General features: G+C 42.4%; 1 protein-coding gene across 2 annotated transcripts in view; it reads left to right on the forward strand.

Annotated features, from left to right (window-relative positions):
- The first annotated feature begins 17,904 nt into the window (after positions 1–17,904).
- EDIL3 (EGF like and discoidin domains 3) overlaps positions 17,905–22,314 on the forward strand; it is a 238,745-nt gene continuing 234,335 nt past the window's right edge. Inside the window, exon 1 of one of the 2 annotated variants that reach the window (XM_021551870.2) lies at positions 17,905–18,169. In XM_021551870.2, the coding sequence (XP_021407545.1) occupies positions 18,103–18,169 (67 nt within the window). In that variant the 5' untranslated portion in view covers positions 17,905–18,102. The remainder of the gene's footprint in view (positions 18,170–22,314) is intronic. The other variant, XM_021551869.3, reaches the window with a different exon arrangement.

The following is a 22,314-nucleotide window of genomic DNA, read 5'->3' on the forward strand; positions in this document are numbered from 1 at the left end:
CCAGCACAGGAACCTCTGTGCCTCGGCACTTCAGGTGTTTCATGTGTTACAGTCCAGTACAACAATTCCCAGCACACAATATAAGCTACAGGGAAAAAAAAGGTTTTGCACAGCGTGTGGAGATCTCTCATAATTTCCAGGCTTTCCTCAGCTGCTTGTATTCTTCCTATTCCAGACAACTTTTCACACATCTCAGAGCTAAAATATAGCAACGATGTTTTTTTTTTATCAATTAGTACTTTTTTTTATGGGAACAATACAGCGTGAAATTTACAGCTTTTGTGGTGCTTCCTGTTTCTGAGAGGGAAGACCTCCATTCTTCACTTGTGTTTTCACTCTCATGTAGAGTAAACCCGACAAATGGGGAACAATTAGGTCTTCATTTGCTCCAGAAGCATTGTGAATACTCTCTTTTATATGCAAGAAACAGAGGGAATCTAAAGATTATATAGGCTGCCCATAGATAATCAACCCAACGTACATTAAAGAAAATAAAATTAAAAAAAAAAATACAGTGAAGGCCAAGAAATTCTAAATAACCATTGCAAAGAATTTTAAGAATGGCTGCTGAACTAAAGAAACAAAATCCTGTGGCATCATTAATTAGGTTTGATTGAATTTTGGAAGTATTCCTGAAGGAGCACTGTTGGATCTTTGAACATTGCTGTGGAATGAGCTCTTCTGCACAATTATTTTTGGAGATAGAGCATATAAAAGGATAAATAATCCTTGTTTATGGATTGGGAATTGATGATGCCTTGGAATGCAGCAGAACTGAACGTAACAATTTACAGTTGCAGGAAGCATATATCTGATGGTGAAAGATTTATCTCTTTCTCAATTTTTCACACAGTGCCCCTCCCTACTCTAGATAATTCAGAGGGTTTTAAGCAATGTTTCTTAATCTTGTTTTGCTGTAAACTTATTTCTTGTGAATCATATTTTTAAAGAAAAAGGGGAAATATTGACCACACAAAATAAATTAGAATAGCTATGAACCTATAGCCATTGTTTTGCAACAGTAAATCAGGTTTTAAAACAAGTAAAGGGAAAGATTTCACAGAGCTATGTGGGTTTAGAGCAGGTGGGGAAGAATGTGCTTCTCTTTCATTAATTAATTAAAAATAAAGTCACATAAAAAGAATATAAATTAATTAAATAATTATTTTATATTATTTATAACAATATAAAATTATGATAGTATATAATATTAATAATAATTAATTTATATTGTGTATATGTCCCAAACATACTCAAATTTGCCCAGTGGAAACAAACAATGGTTTTCTACATTGTTTGCTTGTAATTTTGGTTTGAATTTGATTGAGTGCTCAACACACATATTTTAACACCATAGGTTAGGGTCATTTGTGTGTGGATGAAGAGATGCCGTCACACAGAAATGTTAAGGGAGGCTATCAGTCAATTATCAATCAATCAATCAATCAATCAGGGTGCCTTTCCAAGAACAGCACAGATAAAAGGCTGGAAGATTGTAGGTGTTACTAAATATATATTCCTTAATAATTGCATTTCTTTGATTTCTGTCTTTAAAGTAGTGTATATCACTTAGGTAAAAAGAGGTTTGTGTTCTTCATTTTTCCAACTAACTTCCATTATGTTGAATGAAAAAAAATCTTGTATGTGCTTAGATTTCAATTGAGTGTTTTGACATTTTGTTTCTTGAATATATCTTGATTATTTTGAGGTTTGATTTACTTAGATAAAAAGTATCTATTGATTTGCTTGGATAAAAAGTATCTATTTCTTGCAATCAAATGTAACAGTATTTTTAAGTTTCAGTGTTGGAGAAGAAATTATTAAAGATGTTTTAAACACCCTTTAAGTTTAGGAAAATAACCAAGCACATCATTACTATTTCTTAATTGAACAAGTTATCAAAGATACCAATGATGGGAGGAAACTTTTCTCAGACAGGAAATAAATGTAATAATTGCCACTGTATATCATAATGAATGTTTTAAAAGATGGGATTCTTCAAGATCATTGTCATGAATGTAGAAATTAGTTCAACTCACAAAAGGGTGCTGCTGAAATGAATTCTTGGATTTTTTACTCCAACTGCTGCCATTTTACACTGCAAAGCATTACAAATGCACTGCAAATCACACTGCTCTTTGCACTGATGTTTTTGTTGTTATAATGATCATTGAAAGAGGAATTCCTCAGGAACAATGGCCTCGTGTTCACGTTTATAAAATTTCTGATTTTGTAGATTAATCTCTTTGGGACAGCAGGAGGAAGTTACAGGAGGATCCTGTGGAAAGTCAAGATGTTCACACTCCGACTTTCCTATTTTTCTTTACCCTGAACCAAAAGCATCAAGGGAGGGGGAATTCTGTCCCTCTGCCCTGCTCAGGTGAGACCCCACCTGCAGAACTGCCTCCAGCTCAGGGTGCCCAGAGCAGCTGTGGCTGCCCCTGGATCCCTGGAATGCCCAAGGCCAGGCTGGACACTGGGGCTGGAGCAGCTGGGACAGTGGGAGGTGTCCCTGCCATGGCTGGAGTGACACTGGGTGGAATTTAAGGTCCCTTCCAACCCAAGCCATTTATGTGATTCTGTCACATTGAGCATCACTGAAGCATACCTGAAGCCCAGCTTGAGTTTGAATAAATGAGTTGAACAACAAATGAGTACTAATTTAAGTTTCAGAAAAATTTTGCAGTCAAAATATAGTGAAATCTTAGTCAGATGATGATTTAGTCAGAAAATTAAAGATGAGTCAAAGAATTCAAGTCCAAAGAAGGGTTGTGATAACATTAACATCTGCAAAATGAAAACTTCTGGAAAATGCTGTTTTATATTGGAGCACCAAAACACATTTTGCATTTAAAGTTCAGGAGACAACCTAGGGTAAAGGAAAATTCAGCCTAAATTCAGTGTGCTATGTCAGTCTGAGGAATAATGGGTCTAAGTTTCCCTTTTTATAGGAAACTTTGGTCTTATGTTTGAGGGAGAACAACTCACCATGAGTAGTGACAGCAGGGCATGGCTGACTTTCTAACAAGCTGTGTAGAGGGTAGAACAGCTTTCTGCCATTCATATTGTGGGAACAGAGCAAGGATCTTTACAAACCAAACACCTGCAGCCATGTGTCTGTGTACTCTGAAGGAGGGATTGAATGAGCAGCTGTGTCCTAGAGGGTGGGACAACATGAGATTTAAGGTCCCTCTGTCCTGGCTTGTAAGATCAGCATGTATTCTATTTTCTATCTGTTGGAGGTTGGGCAGTTTTCTTGTCTCTCCCAAGAACAATGTCTCCCTCCGGGGAGATATCTTCTTATCTTCTGTTAATGGGCCATTAATGACTCACTGCATGACCAGTAAAGTTCCATCATCCCATGGCGAGATGCTCCACCCAGAGGGAGGAGCCAAGCATTCCTACCTGCATAAAATCGGCATTTTTTGGGACAACAGAGCAGCGCTTTGCTGGATTATCAGAGGAGCATTTTTTTCTCTGCTGGATTCCCAGAGGAAATCCATCACCAGAACTTCAGAGAAAACTCCACCCTTCTAGAGATCACTTCAGCAGCATTTCATCTGCCACTGCAGGAGGAGCATCCACCATTTAACTATTCCCAACACCCCGACTCCTCAGGGTGTCAGGTTTCTGACTCCATTACTAGTTTCATTTGTACTAATTGCATTTTTTATTTTTTTTTATTTAGATTTTTTCCTAGTAAAGAACTGTTATTCCCATTCCATATCTTTGCCTGAGAGCCTTTTTTAAAATTGTGGTAATTGGGAGGGAGGGGGTTTACCTTTTCCATTTCACATTTTGCTTTCCTTCACAGACTCTTGTCTTTTCAAACCATGACACCTTCCAAACCCAAAAGACTTGTAGATCGATGATTCCATGAAACAGAATTATAGAAAGTGAAAATATTGCCCTAAATGGATGAGCTCAATGGGTAATGTTTTTAAGTGTATGGAAATGAGAGGTGATAAACCAAGAAAACAGGCTGCAGATTGAATGTATAAAGCATTTGAAGTTCAGCCAGAACACTAATTATGAGCTCCAGCAAGTGCTGGTTGTCTGTACTGTTAAATAGTCTCCATTATTTTTATTAGAGATGATATCACCAAGTTTATGCATAATTGTTTGGTTTTCAAAATTACTGGCTAAATGTGTATTTCTTGCAACTCATCAAAGCATTAATGCTAACATTTGTTCATGGATGCATCTCTTCTATTATTGTAGATAAAGGCAGAGCGAAATGTTTATTTTGCCTTTCCTACAGCCAGTAAGACCATTTACAAAATGTGTTACATTTCCCTTTCCAAAGCATCTGTATTAAAAAGCAATTAAAAATAAAATTCTCTGTAAGCAACAGAACTAATTATGCCTAGTTTTCTACATGTGTTGTGGGGCTTTTTTTTTAATCTGAAAAAATTAGCTGCAATGTCTCTGTGACAGTCCAACCAAGAAAATATTTGTCCTCCTCTATAAAGCCAGGCTACAGCACCATCAGGTCACCACCTTCTCACAATTTATCCTATTTCTGCTCTATACCACAATATTTCAATCTCCTTTAAATGAGTTTATGTCCTCCCTTTACATTCCTCAGTGATTGATGATATTTCTGGTTATTTTTTGTGGCCCTAAAAGTAAAAGGAGCCTGTTATCATATTGTTTCCCTTGAGAGAATCACCAATTTATTTTTATTTATTTTTATTTTTATTATTTTGGTTTTTTAAATTTACTTTTATTTATCATTTATTTTTAAAATTTTTTTTCATGGAGAAAGACCTCCTCACCCCTGTAGTTTGATTATTCTGCACTTTGTCACCAGTGCAAGCACCTGCTGTCTAAATTGTGTAAGTTTTCTTCCTGTCCATGGAGAGACAAAACTCTCTTATTTGGTAACTTATCTTCCCAATGTTTTGGGACATCTAAATATCTAGACTCTAGAAGTTATTTCAAATAGTTGAAAAGAACAATCCTGAAGGTACTGTGGGAGTAGGGCCTTCCAGAAGTCTCACATCAAATGGGAAAATGGGGTAAGAAATATGCATCAAAAGAATATCAAAAAATTCATTTTGCTGAAAAAAAAAAACAACAAAAAACAAAGCCAAAATAAAATTATAAAATTAAAACAATAAATGCAGAAACCTATGAAAAAAACCCAATCAAACCAACAAAAACCCCTCAAAAAAATACAAAAAAAAACCAGAACCACCCAAAAACCCTAAAGGAGTGAAGAATTTTGGAGGAATAAGAGAAAAACGTTGGATGACTTGTGGGTAGGACTTGCTGCCATTCAACTCCAGATTCTCTAATATTTAACAAAGGAATTGTGTGTTTGCAATCCAAACTGAATATGTTAAAGCAAGTGATTATTTTTTTTTTCCAAAAAATGAAAGTAATATTTTATTCAGATCATCATTGATATGTGATTCCTATCAAAGTATTTACAATATTATGTGAACTGGGCAGATGCAGCGAATTTCCCTTGTGCAGCTCACAGTGAGGCAGCTCAGCTCTGGGAGTCTAAGATGGATCAGGTACAGGTGCAATTTTTACTCACTCGGATGAGTTTCACACAATCTTGGTGTATAGGGTGTATTTGTCGACATTATAGCCACAGGACCAAATAAGATCCAAATCCCAGGATATTTGGGGTTGGGAAGGGTGTCTGGAGATGATCTGGTCCATCCCCTCCTTTGTCCCCCAGCATCCCCCCAGGTCCCCCCTGGGCTGTGCTGGCCCTGGGGCAGGAAGAACCTCTTTGGGTTTGTCTCCACCCAACTCTTCCCGTCTCCCTCTGAGTGCCAGCTCAGCCTCTGAAACGTAAATTTTAAGGAATTAAATATTTTATAGGAGCTAAGATTTTAGTTAGAGATAAGCCTTACTAGAGTTAATTAAAATAAATGAGTAGACCTTGATGAGGTTAAGAGTTAGTAGTTAACTAATAATTGATTGCTGTCAGCACAATGTTGAGTTAGCTGGATTTATAATGAAGAATACACAAACTGACAAATAGCTTTTAGGAACATCAGACAATTGTGGCCTCCTCTGTTCTGAAACCAACTGGAGACAAAAAATGGGAGTTCTACCAAGAGTTCATTTGTCATGTTTGCATTGAAAAGGTAGAAAGGTCAGAATGAGGAAGACTTCATTGACTTCCTCATTTTGGGACCCCTCCCCATGTAAGGGACACTGACCCATTTCAAGGAACAAACTTTATGCTGAATGGTTTTTGGAGTGTTTAGCATGCAAAGCGAGGAATGGGATGCACCAAAATGATGAATATGTATTTGTATTTTGGGTATTCAATACTTGTATGGATAGCAGGGCTCTGTAATCACCTGGAAGCCGCAGTGTGGATTTGGGAGCGATCCCACACACAATAAACACACACTGTCTAACTTTAAACTGTCAGAGAGTTTTTGTCCATCACAGTTGGATATTGGTACTAGATCAATATCCGTATTTTTTAATAAATCACCTCCAGGTAGATCAGGCACTCCTTCAGCTCTGCATCACCAGACACAATCAGATAAACAGGGAAAAAGTAAAAACTCCCTACAGGACTGGTGGGTTGGGGGCACTTGTTTGGGCCTTTAGTTGCCAGAAGCAGGAGTGATGTGTGAGCCAACAAATAACATTTGGCATGGAAGCACAACTCTTCCCTATCCAGCTGATAGAATGTGACTTTTCTGCAGGCTCAAAGGCCATAATTCTTTTTCTTTCTTTCTTTCTTTTTTATTTTTTTTTTTTGTCTTTCAGACACAATATTCTTGTATTACTCTGCAGACTGTGAAAGTGAATTTAAACCTTGTCAGTGCTGAAGAAGCTGTTTAGGCACAGAGAAAATTCTGTGTGTAAATGGGTCATTCTTAGTTGCATGCATAAGTATGGTTGAAAAACTGAATTTTAGTCACCAACTTTTCAAAGTTTAATGAGCAAAATTTTGTTTCAAAAAGTATCTTTGGGGGCTCTTATCAGTTTCTGTCTTTTTTTCTCCTTTTCTATCCCATCATGAAAAGTAGGATTTTGAGAATTAGTATTGTTCTTCTCCAGCTGCAGTGCTCCAACATTGTCAATTAAAGCTACAATTTCTTACTATTTAATAAGTTTTATACGCCATTACAATTCTGGTGAATGAATTTACCATATTTACCTAATATGCAAGATGCTTAAATATTTGACTGCTTGTAAAAAAAAAAGAAAAAAAGAACCCCCCCAAAAAAAAAAAACACAAAAAAACCCCACTTGACAAGTAATAAACTTCCATATTATATCCATATATCATTTATAACTGAATTTTAAAGCAGTAATTAATCTTTTCTATTTAGCTGACTGAAACCAAAAGACTTGAAAGAAAAAAAAACTACCTTGGTGAAAATAATAATTCTTGAGTACATTTAAGAATTAAACATATACAGAAGCATCCTTTAACATAAAGAAAACATTTAAATGGGAAGCTTTATCAGATTGAGAGAAATGTCTAATGAAAATGGCCTTTTAAAGTGTTCTTGCTTAAGAGACAAAACTCCCAATTTTAAGCAATAAATTTTTTTATGTGACAGAACCACCAGTCAGGCAGCAATTCAGGATATGTGAAGGGAATAAATGGACAGAAAAATGTACAAACCTAACAAAAAAAAATACTTCTGTGTATACTTTTATATTTCAATGCTATTAGAACTTGTTCACATTCTTAAAAACATGTAGTTGTAATGCATTGTAAATTCTGTTGAATTTAATGCCAATGTGCCCCATGACAATGGTGCCATAAACATTATCTGTTCTACATTTCTTTACTTAAATACATGGTGGTTCTCTGAGTTTCTCTATTTCCATTAGAGGACTAATAATACTAATACTACTAATACTAATGGTTTTATTCTTGTTGGTGGTGATTTTTGTGGTGGTGGTTGTTGTTATTACTCTTGTATTATTAAAATGGATTGCTAAAGCAGTACTGCAGCACCCTCCTCCTCCTCCAGGGAGAGATCCTGATTTTGAACCCAAAAAGAAAAAAAACAAAAAGAGATTATATTGCTGGTTCTCTGGGGCCTGCACAATCCTCCTGTGAGAACACAAATGCCAGTCTGAAGGAGATTTAAACTCAGACAACCCATGTCATGCTCGAATTTTTTATTTCCCCAGACCCCTATCCTACACAATTAACAACACAAAGAGAATTGCATGCACAGATCTTACTTTGTCACAAAAAAAATCACGTTTGTTTTCACTTTCTTCACTTTCTTCCTCCACAGCACTTTGTGGTTCTGGCTCTAGTCTTAAGCTGTAAATTCCCTGGGGAAGGGACTGATGCTGCTGCACCCCAGCCTGTTCAGCAGCTGCCTGGAAAATCTGCTCTGATTGTCAATCGAGATGAAACCAAAAGAGACAAAATGAAGATTTCTCAAAATTATAATGAGAACCAGGGCACTCATTGGAAAAGTAGAGTCCCTGAGGGGAAGGAAATAGTCAAGATATTTAATTGATATACCAGAGAGGAAGATAAAGCAGCTGTGTTGCTTGAATCAGAATGCAGGTCAAAATCTCAGCATCTTGTGTCAAGTAAGTTTTCTGACTGCTGTACCACTAACAATCTGAAAAGGAAAGAGGATTCTTGTGTCTTCTTTAGATGAGTATGCCCTTTTCCATCTTGGGGAAAAATGTTCTGCCAATCATGAAAAATATTACCTTTCAGAAATGTAACTGGATCTAGCACATCTTCTTCCCTCAACCTTTTTTTTTTTTTTTAATCTTTCCTTTTCTTGTTTTTATTTTTTTGTGGTTATGTGATGGATGTCAATTTCCAACACACATTTTTAGCTCTTAACCTGAAGAAGGTAACAAGAAGAACAACAAAACCAACCAAGCACCTTAAAAAAACCTCAACCAACCCAAGAACAACTTTAAGAATAACTTTATATGGCAAACATTTTTTGTCATGCTTTGAGGCAGGATGGCTCTGTCAGCTCACTGCACTGCCATAAAATTATTTCTAAAATCTCTCACATTGTCAAATTCTGACACGAATTATCTACAAACTGTCATACTGGACTGCCAGATATCAGAAGATTGAAGAAACCATGTTGGTTAGATATTTTGATTGATACAGAACTAATAACTTAAATCTTTCATGTGTATGTGACGTTGATTTGAAACGCATCCCAGGATGAGAAACTAAGAACCAAAAGTCTCTTGGCTCTAATAATATTCTCTGATTTGGAAATCACAAGATCTTTGGCAAAGCCTGCAGTTAAATGCCTGAAATGCAGGTGGCACCATGCTCTTAAATACTTTATAGTGATTTAATGGTTCCTCCCCTCAGTTCTGAAATTCTGTGTGAATGAGCTGCTAAAAGTAATGGTGCAATATGAGCACTGAAAGTAAGACAAAGTAATTTTTAAATTATATTTCAAATCTTATTTTGTCCCTCAGAGTAAAATAAATTAACACACTAAAAAACAAAAAGCCAAAAAAACCACAACCAAACAAACAAAAAAAAAAACCCCAAAACCTCTGCTATTATTTATTGCAGAGATCTGCAAAAGCACACAACTTCAGACACTGTAAAAACTCCTTAGAGTTTAAATGGGTGAAGCATATTCTTGCTAACATGAAAATATGTTTTGTAGGTGTCTGAAATGAACTCTTTCACCAAGTTCATTCATGGAGTTCTCCTTGAAAACCTAGTATAAATAACAGTAGGATAAAGACCTTGGTGCAACGCATTTAACTTTGCAAAACAGCAACTTCAGCACAAAAACACAAACAGCACCTTGGTTGTTACAAATTTAACATATCCCCTAAAGAGCTGTGCTTGGAATTTTAGCAGTTTCTAGCACGGCCCTTGTGGGGTTTGTAGAAATTCAGCTTGATTCAGCTGAGTGTTGGCCAAACCAGGGAACTCAGATCTCTGGGTCTGCAATATTTACTACATGAGAGGGAATGAAATCATTCCACCTTCAGGGAATCCTTCAGTGCACCTGGATCGCTGGGCTGCACTTCAGGGATGTTCCTTCAAGGACTCAGGGTGCAAATAGTTCCTGATATTGAGGCATGAGAGGCAAGGCCAGCTTTGCTGGACATCTCAAAGAGATGCTGGACCCTGAGCAGCTGTGTAGAAAGCTGCAAATGACACAAAACTCCCATTAAGGATGGAGATTTGACTTTCTTAAAAAAGGGAGCAGAAACAATTCAGAAAGAGGGGAAGAATGAGCTGCACTAACACAAAGCAAGCATGTGCAAGTGGAAAATTAGGAATCGTGGACCAGTGGAAAGAGAAAAACTTGAGAAAAAGAGAAGCGTGTGTTAGCTTGGTTTTATAAGGAACTGAGGGCTGTTCAGTCAGATAATCTCTCTTCCAGTGGCTGATTTCCTTTAAGTACACGTATTTGAAGCTGGAAGAGGTGCACAGGCTACCAGGGGCATGGGAATGTGATATCCAAGCTGCCAGTCAGAGTCCTCCTCACTATGGAGTGGGATGGCATTTTCAAAAACATATAAACAGGAAAGAGAGGGGTGAAGCAGCACCCCTCACATGGATGCTCTTGATGCCCAACAGGTACCCTCTGAATTTTCCTGGGAGCAGCCATCTCACAGCACCACCACCAGCTGGGGCAGGGTCCTGAGCAGAACCTCAGGACCCTGTTCCCATGTCAGAAGGTCTTCTCAAACTGACAGAGTTTAGATGGGATTTTGGGAAGGAATTGCTCCCTGGCAGGGTGGGCCAGGCGGGACACTGGGGCTGGAGCAGCTGGGACAGTGGGAGGTGTCCCTGTGTATGGCAGGGGTGGCACTGGGTGATATTAAAGGTCCTTTCCAACACATTTCGTGCTTCTATGATTCTATAACCCACTGTCTGCAGCTTGCTGCAAGTGTCACTTCAGCAGGGCAGAACTTTGCCTTTTTTACCTTGCCTGATGACTCCTCAGTCAGAGCAGTGACATTAATCTCTAACTCAGGATTTTCTGCTGTCTGCAGAGAGTGGGAGAACCACATGGCACTGGTGCTGAGCTGTCTGCAGAGGCACTGAACAGACACACTTGCACCAAGCACTCAGCTTCCACACGCCTTAATCCTGCTGAAAGAAACACTGTGAATCCAAATTATTTTCACAAGCAGGCAAGGAATAATTCCAACTGAAATGAATCTGTTTCTCAACTTCAGGGGTGTGCAGAAGGCTTTACAGCATGAAACACAGGAGTGTCTCATGTCAAGGGTGTGCTCACACCTTATCCTCTCCCTCCTCTCCTCTCCTCTCCTCTCCTCTCCTCTCCTCTCCTCTCCTCTCCTCTCCTCTCCTCTCCTCTCCTCTCCTCTCCTCTCCTCTCCTCTCCTCTCCTCTCCTCTCCTCTCCTCTCCTCTCCTCTCCTCTCCTCTCCTCTCCTCTCCTCTCCTCTCCTCTCCTCTCCTCTCCTCTCCTCTCCTCTCCTCTCCTCTCCTCTCCTCTCCTCTCCTCTCCTCTCCTCTCCTCTCCTCTCCTCTCCTCTCCTCTCCTCTCCTCTCCTCTCCTCTCCTCTCCTCTCCTCCTGCACTTCACATATTCTCATTTTGGGAGGAAAAGGATTAATTTTAAAACATACTCAGGTATTTCAACAGGATTCTTTAATACTATCCTCTGTAGGCAGTAAAAGCTTATTTCCAAAAATAAAAGCAATTAAACCCAACTATGACACTGACTGTTGGTTCCTTCCTATAAATAGCCAAAAAGAAAAGAAAAAAAAAACCTCTGTACTGCAAAAGACTGAAAGAAAAATCTTTTTTTTTTTTTTTTTTCAATGGAGTTTGACTGTTCCCCTGTGTTGCACAGCTACTTCTCCCCCTTTCCTGTGATGGAGCATAACATGACAAGGCTTTTGAACCAGAGAGGTTTGAGGGAAACAGGATCTTCCACAAAACCCATGTTGACTTAATGGGAAACCTCACATGTCCAAGAATTGGGGGAATCAGGCTGTGCTTGGGAAGAGATGAAAGAACCAACTGTTCCCTTTTTTTAGAGGCAGTGTCAACCCCAGGAATAATCCTGGCGGCGCTGCTGTGGTGGTGACAGACAGATGTATTATCTCTTCTTTCCTTGAGTCAAACACACACAGATGACTTGCAGAATCAGAGCAGCCGGTTATGCTGAACGGCGTCTGACAGATCCCCAAAGAACAAAGTACATATTACTAGGGGGAAAAAAAAATAAAATAAAAGGAAGGTTCTGCTGCGTGCAGCAGAGGCTTTTTATAGCCCTAATTATAACGGAGGTGGCAATATAAATCTGCGCCTGTGCAGTCTGGGAGTGTCCTGAGCTCTGGCTCTCAGGAGGTTCTGATCTGTGATGGGAGCTGGTGATAAAGCTAATCTCCTCCACAAAGCCAGTATCCAAGCTACCCTAAAGGGGTCACAGGGTAATTGGCAGGTTGCGCTCACGTTGTCTGGATGACATCTAAAATTGGCAAGAGGTTGGCAAACAGGAAGGATCAGCTCTTGCTCTCCTGCTTCTACAGCACAGGTGGGAGTAACTTGGTTCACCTTTTGTGCAACAGATGCTAGACCTGATGTCACTGCTAAACACACTGGCCATTAGTCTTCTCTTGTGCCAAAATCATCTTCATGTTATACATTCAGACTAGCAGTCACTCTACTGATGGCTCTTTATTTAAGAACAGGCTACATTTCTACAGGCTACAATTCTACTTATTTTCCCCTGTTTAATGTACTGAAGGACTTCAAAGGGTTAATTGGAGCAAGACAGGAAATAATGTAGGAAATGTAAGCTACTAATTAAGGTAAGATGGAGGAAAACAGTGAGGACATTACCAGACATGAATTAGCTCTTTCCCAGTTAGTTTGGTTTTGGTTTTTATTTTTTTTCCCTTGGAAATTCAGCAGTTGATTTGCCTCTCCACTCTACCTCTCCTATTCCAGAAGGTCTACAGGAATCTTTAGCCTAAGGGAGGAATGTTGCAGGTCCAGGCAGTCTCCACAGTCCCTGTCTGGCAATCCTATTAGGCAGGAAATTCTGAAAAGCAGAGCTGATCATTTAGATGGAAGAAAATTAAAAAAAAAAAGAAATGGATGCAAAAGAGTTCTTGATCCTGAGTGACTGATAAACAAATAAAATATGTATTTGTGAGTTAGACTCCAGCTAAGTAAAATTAAGCGGGAAATTATCCAGAAGTGTAGGAACAGTCTGGAAAGTGAAAAGTGGTCTTTGAGTTCTATGGGTGGCAGAAAAAGGAAGACAGAAATATTAGGGATTAATATCTGGAAGTTCTTGAGCCCATTTCTCTCTTAAACTCCAAACCACAAAGCATATAATGAATCCACATGACAGGAGTAAGGGTTTTGCCTTAGGGGTAAATATCAAAATACAAACATAAAAATGTGATTTTATACATTATGTATTTATATTAATGTTGATATAAAAGGCAGAACATCAGCTTGAGCTGCAATGCCTTGTGACTTCCCAGTCCCATCCCACCCATGTTTCAGCAAAGGGCCTTCACCTCTGGGATGACAGTAAATATCTGCAAGAATGTAACCCAAAAAAGGAAAAGAGAACCCTTCAGGATAGCTTTAAGGTCCTAGGGTTTCCCAGATAGAATTGATGTTTGCATACCTATAGTACTTTCAGAGTCAGAAGGCAGGTTTTGCTGCTGTCAGCGAGGCAGCTGCTTCAGGAGACACAAAAAAATGGCAAAAGAAAGAATAATTTTTGTACCTTGGGGGAATATTGAAGGACACCAGGTTAGAATCTTCCTCGAGAAGGTGAGGTCAGGGATAAGCCACCGTAGGAGGGGAGTGCTACGAGATGCTGCAACCACAACAACCCCAATGACAGCAGGGTGAGCCTGCAGCACAACAGCAGAGGAGTTCTTGGGTAAAACCCAGGCTGGAGCAGTAAACAGCACAGCCTGGATTCAGAAAATCCATACTAAGAACACCTGGATGTCGGAACTCAAAATGTCCCTCAGACATTTTTGGATGTTCCGGGCCCAGGTCAGAAGCATTTGAGACCCTGGCACAGCTGCAAAAAGCTGTGATTTTGGGTTTGAATATGGAATGATTTACCAACCTTGCAGGAAGAGCAAGAAGTCACAAAAGTTTAGATATTATAGCAGAAGTAGTCACAAAGTAGAGGGAAGAATTTCTGAGTGCTGTACAGGGGGGTTTGGTTTTGTCCATGGGGCTCAGAGGTTTTAAGATGGATTTGGGATTTGGGCCTGCCCTGTCATCCCTCTTTCTCCTTCCTCACCTCCATGTTCTTGGTGATGTTGGCACTCACAGATTGGTTTGGAGTAGAAAATCACCATTTAATATAGGTAATAGGCATTGGGGAAAACTGTAAACATGTAACACGTAATGTACCATATAAAAGATAGAAAATCACCATTTAATATAGGTAATAGGCATTGGGAAAAACTGTAACCATGTAACACGTAATGTACCATATAAAAGAGAGCAGCAGCCCTGGGCGGGGAGAGAAGAAGAAGCAGCAGCAGAAGAAGAAGAAGCAGAAGAAGAAGAAGAAGGAGAAGAAGAAGAAGAAGAAGGAGAAGAAGAAGCAGAAGAAGAAGAAGAAGAAGAAGAAGAAGAAGAAGAAGAAGAAGAAGAAGAAGAAGAAGAAGAAGAAGAAGGAGAAGCAGCAGCAGCAGAAGAAGAAGAACAAGAAGCAGAAGAAGAAGAGGAGAAGGAGTCAGAGAGGATGTCAGGGTGTGTGTGTGCCTCTGCCTGAGCTGCTGAGCAAACCACAGCAACCCAAGGAGAAAATCTTTTAGATAACTTGCAATAAACTGCCTTGAGACTGAACAACAGAGACTGCTGAGCCTTTCTTGGGAAGCATGGGTTAGAGGAGAGACTTTTCCACCACACGGAGCCACCCCACAACCCAGGGTGAGCTCCAGCACCTGGATGCAGGTGATTGCTGCCTTTTGGTTGGAAGGAACAGCCTGCACCTCGGAGCTGCCCTGTGCTAAGAGGAGAAACTGGGGCACAAGGAAGGGGCTGGATGAAGGGATCTCCTGCAGCATCCCCCAATCCTGGGTCATCCCCAAAACATAGGGAAGCAAGCAGGAGGAAGCAACACAGGAGGAGCAGTCCAGCAGAGAGGGGCAGCAAAAAAATTCTGATTACTCTGAGGTGGGAAGATAGGTTTTATTGAATAAAACTTATTGAGAACCTGAAAACAAAAATTCACTGCACTTTAGGTAGGAACCAGGCAGAAAAGCCTTTTGTTGTTTCATCCCTTTTGGCTGAATAAACAATGCCTGGCTTTGAAGAAGCTATTTCTTTGTCGTTTTAATCAGCTGGTAGTCACAAGCTCTCAGTGGAAAAAGGCCTCCTGCTACCGAGTGTAGTTAGTCCCTTTAGATTTATCCTAATTGGGGAAATAAAGGGGCTGCATTACAGGATTATTCCCTTAAGAAAAATAATAAAAAAAAAATCACAGGCAAGACTGCCACTTGGGGGTGCAGGCATGCTGGGCTGCCACAGCAGCTACAGTGCAGCTCTCCTTGTAATTGTGACAGCTGGATTCTTGGTTGTAAAACAGAGATAAGCAGTAAAATTAGCACCGCTGTAGAGAAACGATGTATTAATATCAGAAGCTTTGTTAAGGATCCCTAAATGTCCACGATATCTTTATTGACAGCAAAGTAACCCTTGGGGAAAAAGAGAAGTATTTTCTTTCCAGGCAGTGGTTCTTCAGGGAGATCTCTGGCATGGAGACTGACGTATAAAATCCAAGTTGCTGTGGAGGTGGTGATGCAATCGCAGGGATACCTGTGCAGAAAATGAAGGCTGAAGCACATCTGTGTGCTGCCAGGTGAGTTGTGCTAGTGCACCTTGTAGTGAGGACAGGAAAAAGTTTTGGTGGGTGCTACCAACCTCCCACATGTCCAGAGCATTACACTGGAGTACAGCTCATGATAAGACATATTTTCTGCTGCTGTGGGCTAAACTAATGTTGGGAGATTGTTTTGTTTTTGTTTTTTCTTTATCTGTCCTAGCCTGCTGTATAACCCTGCACCGCCCTGGGTGCCATCAGGAATCCTGCCCTGCTGTGATGGGTGAAGTGCGTACCTGATGTGGGCACCACTGAGCTGTGTGCAAGCAGGAAAAAACACGGGATTATGGGTGTCAAATGCTCTTTGTCAAGGCGCGTTATTTCTGTTAGTTTTGTAGTTTAACCAGCGCAAAGAAGCCTCGTCCTTTCAAGTCTTTGCTGACAATGTAAGGTGCTGAAACCAAAACACTTCCAGTGTCAAAGAAAAATGTGATTAATTGCGAGCTCAGATGTAAAACCAGAGCTTTAGGCAAGGGCTGTCACCCTGTCACTGGCAGGAATTTAATGGCAGACAAAGGGCTTGCAAAAGGAAATGCTGTAACTACTGCGAGGTGCCAGCCAAAGTAACCAAGAGATCAGACGACTTAACGGGTCGTTTCCACTCCTAATTTCACGATGTCTCTTCTTGTTGTCATGCAAGCAGCCCGGACTTTCAGGTTGTATCTGCAGAAATGCTTCTCAACAGAGTAGAGCTGTTCAGTGCATCCTTCTCACTCGGCGAGTGCATTAAAGCTTAATATAATATTTATACGTGGTCTTTCACCATGAAGGCATGTAGACGGGATGCAAATTACAGATATAAAATATCTGAAGAGCCTTTTGACGCCCAATAGGAAATTAGTACTTTTTTCACTCTCGTGGCTCTATGTACCCAGGTAGGAAAAAAAAAAAAAAAAAAAAAAAAAAAAAAAAAAAAAAGTGTGTAGTGGTCTAACGTGAGATCTTCCTACCCTCTGCCTCTGAAATACCGCCGCATCTTTCATTCTTGCTTTGACTCCCTTCCAGTTTTGGGCAGGATGACTCCTACCTGAGGAGGGAGGGAGGTGGAAAGAACGGATCTTTGCATCTCCTGGTCTGGTGGAAGTTGTCCCTGCCCATGGCGTGGGCGTTGGGATGCGGTGAGCTCTGAAGTCCTTTCCAACCCAAACCATGCCACAATCCTGTGATTCTGTGCCAATTCCCTCTGTGGATGTTCAGGAGGGATTTTAAACCGAAGCAGCGCTCGGCAGAGCGCAGGGCTTGGGCAGCACCTACAAGACAGAAGTTTGTGGAGGGCAAAATTCCTGCGCGGAGGGGGAAAAACACCTTCGTGAACAGCATCCCCTCCCTGATAGACGAGGGCAGGCACCCCCAAAAAAACCAAACTAGCCCAGGACATGCGGGAGAAAAACCCCGGCCAGGCAGACCTGCGTCCGCCGTCCAGGCACACCGCAGCGCTGCGGGAGCATCCCAGGGATCATCCCGCGGGGTCCCGGCCCCTTGCGGGGGCTCCGTCCCGCACCCTTCACACCGCGGGGTCCCGGACATGTGCGGAGCTCTGTCCCGCACCCTCCGCACCGCGGGGTCCCGGCCAAGTGCGGATCTCCATCCCACACCGCGGGGACCCGGCCCCTTGCGGGAGCTCCGTCCCGCACCTCTGGATCCCGGCCGTGTGCGGATCTCCATCCCACACCGCCGGGTCCCGGACATGTGCGGATCTCCATCCCGCACCTCGGGGTCCCAGCCCCTTGCGGGAGCTCCATCCTGCACCGCGGGGTCCCGGCCGTGTGCGGATCTCCATCCCACACCTCTGGATCCCTGACATGTGCGGATCTCCATCCCGCACCGCGGGGTCCCTGCCATGTGCGGATCTCCATCCCGCACCCTCCGCACCGCGGGCGGGCGTGGCCGGGGTGTGTCCAGCGGCACCGCCCCCGGGATCCGCGCGGGGCGGGCGGGGCAGCGGCCAGGAGGAGGAGGAGGAGGAGGAGGAGGAGGAGGAAGGCAGAGAGGAGAAAGAGGGGGAGGAGAGGAGGCGGCGGCCGGGCCATGCTGGAGGCGCGGCGGCACCTGGCGGGCGCGCAGAGCGGGCGGGCGGCGGGACGGGCTCCGCGCCGCGCGTAGGGCGGCGGCGGCGGAGCGGAGGGGCTGCGCTCGGCCGGGAGGCGCTCCGCGGCACGGACCTGCGCATCCTCGCCTCGGCGGGCGGAGGCACCGCCAGCGCCCGCCGCTCGCATCCCTCGGCTGAGGCGGAGAGCAGCAGCAGCAGCAGGAGGAGGAGGAGGAGGAGGAGGAGGAGGAGGATGAGCCGCGCGGTGCTGGCCTGGCTGGCGCTCTGCGGGAGCCTGGCGGCGCCGCGCCCCGCCCGAGGTGAGGGGATGGACGGACGGACGGACGGACCGGGGACGGGGGTCGGGGTCGCGCCGGAGCTCCCGCAAAGTCGGAGTCCAAGTGCGCGGGGGACCGGGGAGGTGGCTCTCAGCAGGGTGCCGCTGTCTGGGATCTCGTTTCCTCATTATGCATAAGGAAAGAAAAAAAAAAATGATAATAATACTTATCTCTGCGTTTGAAATAGAAGCCGGCGGACGATCCATCCTCAGACTCTTTCTGTTTTGAAACTGTGTTTAATTAGAGGGGAAAGAAACGCCGTGAGAGATTAAATGTAATCCAGATGAGCGGCTGGGAAGATTTAATATCTGCAGAGCTCTCCCCACCGCTTTTCCCTTCCTCCCCCCCACCCCTCTCCAGCCAGCGGTCTTCACTGTAATTTGGGGGCTGCTAGCTCCGAGCCGCGGACCCAGCAAACCGCGGAACACTTTGCAAACACGTTCGGGAGCTTGAGCATCTCGGCAGCAGCGACCAGCTCTTGCCAGGCGACCCTTTCGCTGCCTCCCTCTAATTAGGTCTTGTCCATCCTAAAACACCCGCGGCGCCTTCTCGGGGTCTCACCCTCTTCCAAAATAGAAGGAAAAAAAAAAATCAAACAACCCTACCAAACCCAAAAATCCTCCCGAAGAAGAAAACGCCAACTGTACCCCGGAGAGACAACTTTAGATCTCTTGGGAGTTGTCTTCATTATTTATATTAACCAGTCCTTGCAGGGGTTTACCCTCCTAGCATTGAAAAGTTGGATGAGCTCGTGGAGCAGGGAGCTGCTGGTGGGGCTGCGGGCACGGTCCGGCACGGTCCCCCCTCCGCAGAAGGCTCGGGGGGCAAAACAACTGTTGTCCTAATGAGTGCCAGAATATTCCCGCTGACTTTTAGACCTCTTCCCCTCATTATTAACTTTTTTTTTTTTTTTTTTTTTGAGGTTTCAAAATGAAACCAGTGTATCAGTGAAAACTGAATATTTTATTAGCCCCTAAATTATTCAGCACGGCGGCTTCTCAAAATCTGGTAGCATTCGCACAGTTGCAGTGAGCATGTGATAGCTTATGCAATATGTCCTTGTACCTGCAGCTTATTCCCCAAAGTCTTTTTCTTTTTTTGAGCAGAAGATAACTGTGTCAGCCACAAAGCCTGGACTTGCTATAAGTGCTTTGCAATGGGCTTCCTTGGAACTTCTGATAGCTCATATCTGTGATGTTTTCTCATTAAAGTCTACAGTTCTGCCATGTTTTCAGGTAACTTCAGAACAGAGAGAACTTAATAGGTTTTCTAGCAGAAGTGAAATAGGAAGGAAAAAAATCCATTTGCTCTGTGATTGCTTAAACTGTGATTGTTCAGTTAAAGGTTTGTCCTTGGCTGTCAAAAGGAAACAGAAGAAAATTATACTGAGTCTTTTTTTTGAGCTGAAATGGAGCAAAATGCTGCTTGACAAGTCTGATATAGTGGGTTAATTTTGGTGGCTGTCATAACATTTACTTTTAATAGATCCTCTCAAAGTTGCAATGACTCTAAGCACTGTGAGTAACCAAAACTCTTTCAAAAGCTGGTTTTGAACAGTGCAGAATTTGTCCCAAGACATTATGAGTCCATTCCCATAATAGTGTAGGATGAAAACCAGTGGAAGTGTCATCTGTGCAGTGGCTGGTTACCACCTGGCTCTCGGGGTAAATTCCAAGTGCAGATCAAAGTTAAGTCACACACTTCATCACTGACCTACCTTTCAAGGCTACTGTTAAAGAAAAAGACCAACTGCTTTTTTTGGTGGAGCTCTGCAAAGTAATGGTGGAGATCAAAATCCTGTTTATTCATGGTGTCTTAAAAACACCTTTTTCTTTTAGTGTTTGGAGCAAATATATAGTATGTCAGCAAGTTTGGGGTGGGGTTCTTTCTGTCTTTTTGCTGTTGTTGCTGCTGTTGATTTTAAGGGAGAGAGAAGGGTGAGAGAGATTGAAAGATAGTAACGGATGAAAAAGTCATCTCAATGGGAGACTCTAATTTTCTTCCTCCTGGCCAGTCTGATGAGTTTGCAATCTCATGCACTGTAACAGGAGCCTGTTCTCCAGAGATGTCTTTATATGCAAGTACATGATGAAACCAGCCTTCAAGGGTGCAGTGACTTCCAGCCCTTAGGTTGCAAGAAAGATGCAGGTGCATTTTTGATAAGCAATGCCCTTTTATACATATTTAAAAACAGCTCTAAGCTTTTACATTTGCTGCTGTTGCTGTTCCTTGGTGGAATTTGAATGCCAGGCACTCTGGTGCTTTACTGTGCATGGACAGACAGTAGCTTCCAGAGTGACTACAGAGACTACTAGAGATTGTTTTAGGAGGAAGAAACACAGTGCATCCCACCTGTGGCAATACAGGTTCATGAGTACCACTTGTGGGTTTTTTAGAGTTTTTTTGGTCCCCAAAAAACCCCTAGCTTTACTAACTGCTAGATTTACTAGCTGTTAGCTTTCCTGACAGTCAGTGAAGACTGGGATCAGATGAAAGGAAAGCATGGTGTAAAAGTGGTGGCTGTTTTGTTTCTGAGATGCACCTCTGGCCATGGTGTAAGCTGACCATCAGCAGTACTGGGACAGTAGGTGCACAGCAGATCAGTGCATCCCACACCTTCATGATAAACATTTTTGCGACAGGACCTTTTGAGTTGTCTTTATAGTGAAGCTGCTGCCTGGGTTGTATCATGCTTCTCCACTTAGGTGTCTGCTGAGTTTTTATGTGTGGTCTGCCTAAAAATTATATTGACATTGCTGAAAACAGGCAAGTCTAATTCTCTATTTTATGACCGTATCCTGTCAGCCTGAGCGAAAAGCTCTGGAACTTTGAAGGAAGTGTTTCAAAGATGTGGGTTTTTTTCTCCATTACAGTGGGAACCTTCACTCATTCTGAGGCTTAGAAGTTTCTATAAAGCCCCTTTCTGCAGCTGGAATCAGCTGCAAAGAGCAAAAGTGCTGAGAAACAAGAGAGGTAAACTGTAGCTTTGTTCTCATCTATCTATACTGAAAGGCTGAAAAGATCACAGAGGCTTTTAAAGACCAAGATTCTTCTGTTTTACTGAATGCCTTTGCATCTTTGGACAGCATCTGCTTCTGTACAAAGTGCTGACAGTGTGACCCTGCATAATGATTTTCACTGTTCTTTTAACAAATTACATTTGTATTCAAATTGATTTTCCATGACTGCTCGTATAGCCTCCAGAAAGCATATAGTGGATATACTGTTTTATTCTGTACGTGTCTGGTCAGCCTAGGACAAAATTTGATGTCAAGCCATGCATTATTATAACTGGAATTAATCATTCTGGTAGTATTAGTTGGTTTTTTTCATGTGCCCAGCCTCTTATTTCACTGCCCTTTATGTCCTTATCCTTTATGTCTCGTTTCAAAGGATATACTTCATACAAGGTTGTGTATCAATGGCACCACAGGGGAAAGGGTCACTGTCTTATCTTCCCTCCTCCACATTTTTTCAATTACCACCCACTTGAAAATCCAGGAAGTTATCCATTCTGGAAGCTATTTCAAAAGACAGTAACTTTTAATTAAGGTTTTTATAACTTAAATTAGCTGTTTATGCAGCACATTCCCCTATAGCAATGGTAACAAACTCACAGCCAGGAGTCCCTTCAGTCTGAGTGAAGATATCTGGGGAAGCTGTGTTTAAGAAACTGCAAGAATCAGAGATAAATCCCTGTTATTCCCAAATTTATTGTGAGTCACAACAGGAGTTGGCGTGTTACTGTTTTCATCTTAAGTCTCTTAAACATCTCAAACTTAGGTAAGCCACAGAGCCAGGATTTCTGAAATCCTAAAGGATGGTCGGTGCTGTATGACAAGTGAGATTAGAGGTGATGAAAAATCCTTCCCTGGCAGGGTGGGCAGGCCCTGGCACATCTGGGATCCCTGGAATGCCCAAGGCCAGGCTGGACACTGGGGCTGGAGCAGCTGGGACAGTGGGAGGTGTCCCTGCCATGGCTGGGGTGACACTGGGTGGAATTTAAGTTCCCTCCCAACCCAAGCCATTTATGTGATTCCATGACACTGAGCATCACTGCAGCATACCTGAAGCCCAACTTGAGTTTGAATAAATGAGTTGAACAACAAATGGGTACTAATTTAAGT

This window comes from Lonchura striata, chromosome Z (assembly GCF_046129695.1).
Source record: "Lonchura striata isolate bLonStr1 chromosome Z, bLonStr1.mat, whole genome shotgun sequence".
Classification (NCBI taxonomy): domain Eukaryota; kingdom Metazoa; phylum Chordata; class Aves; order Passeriformes; family Estrildidae; genus Lonchura; species Lonchura striata.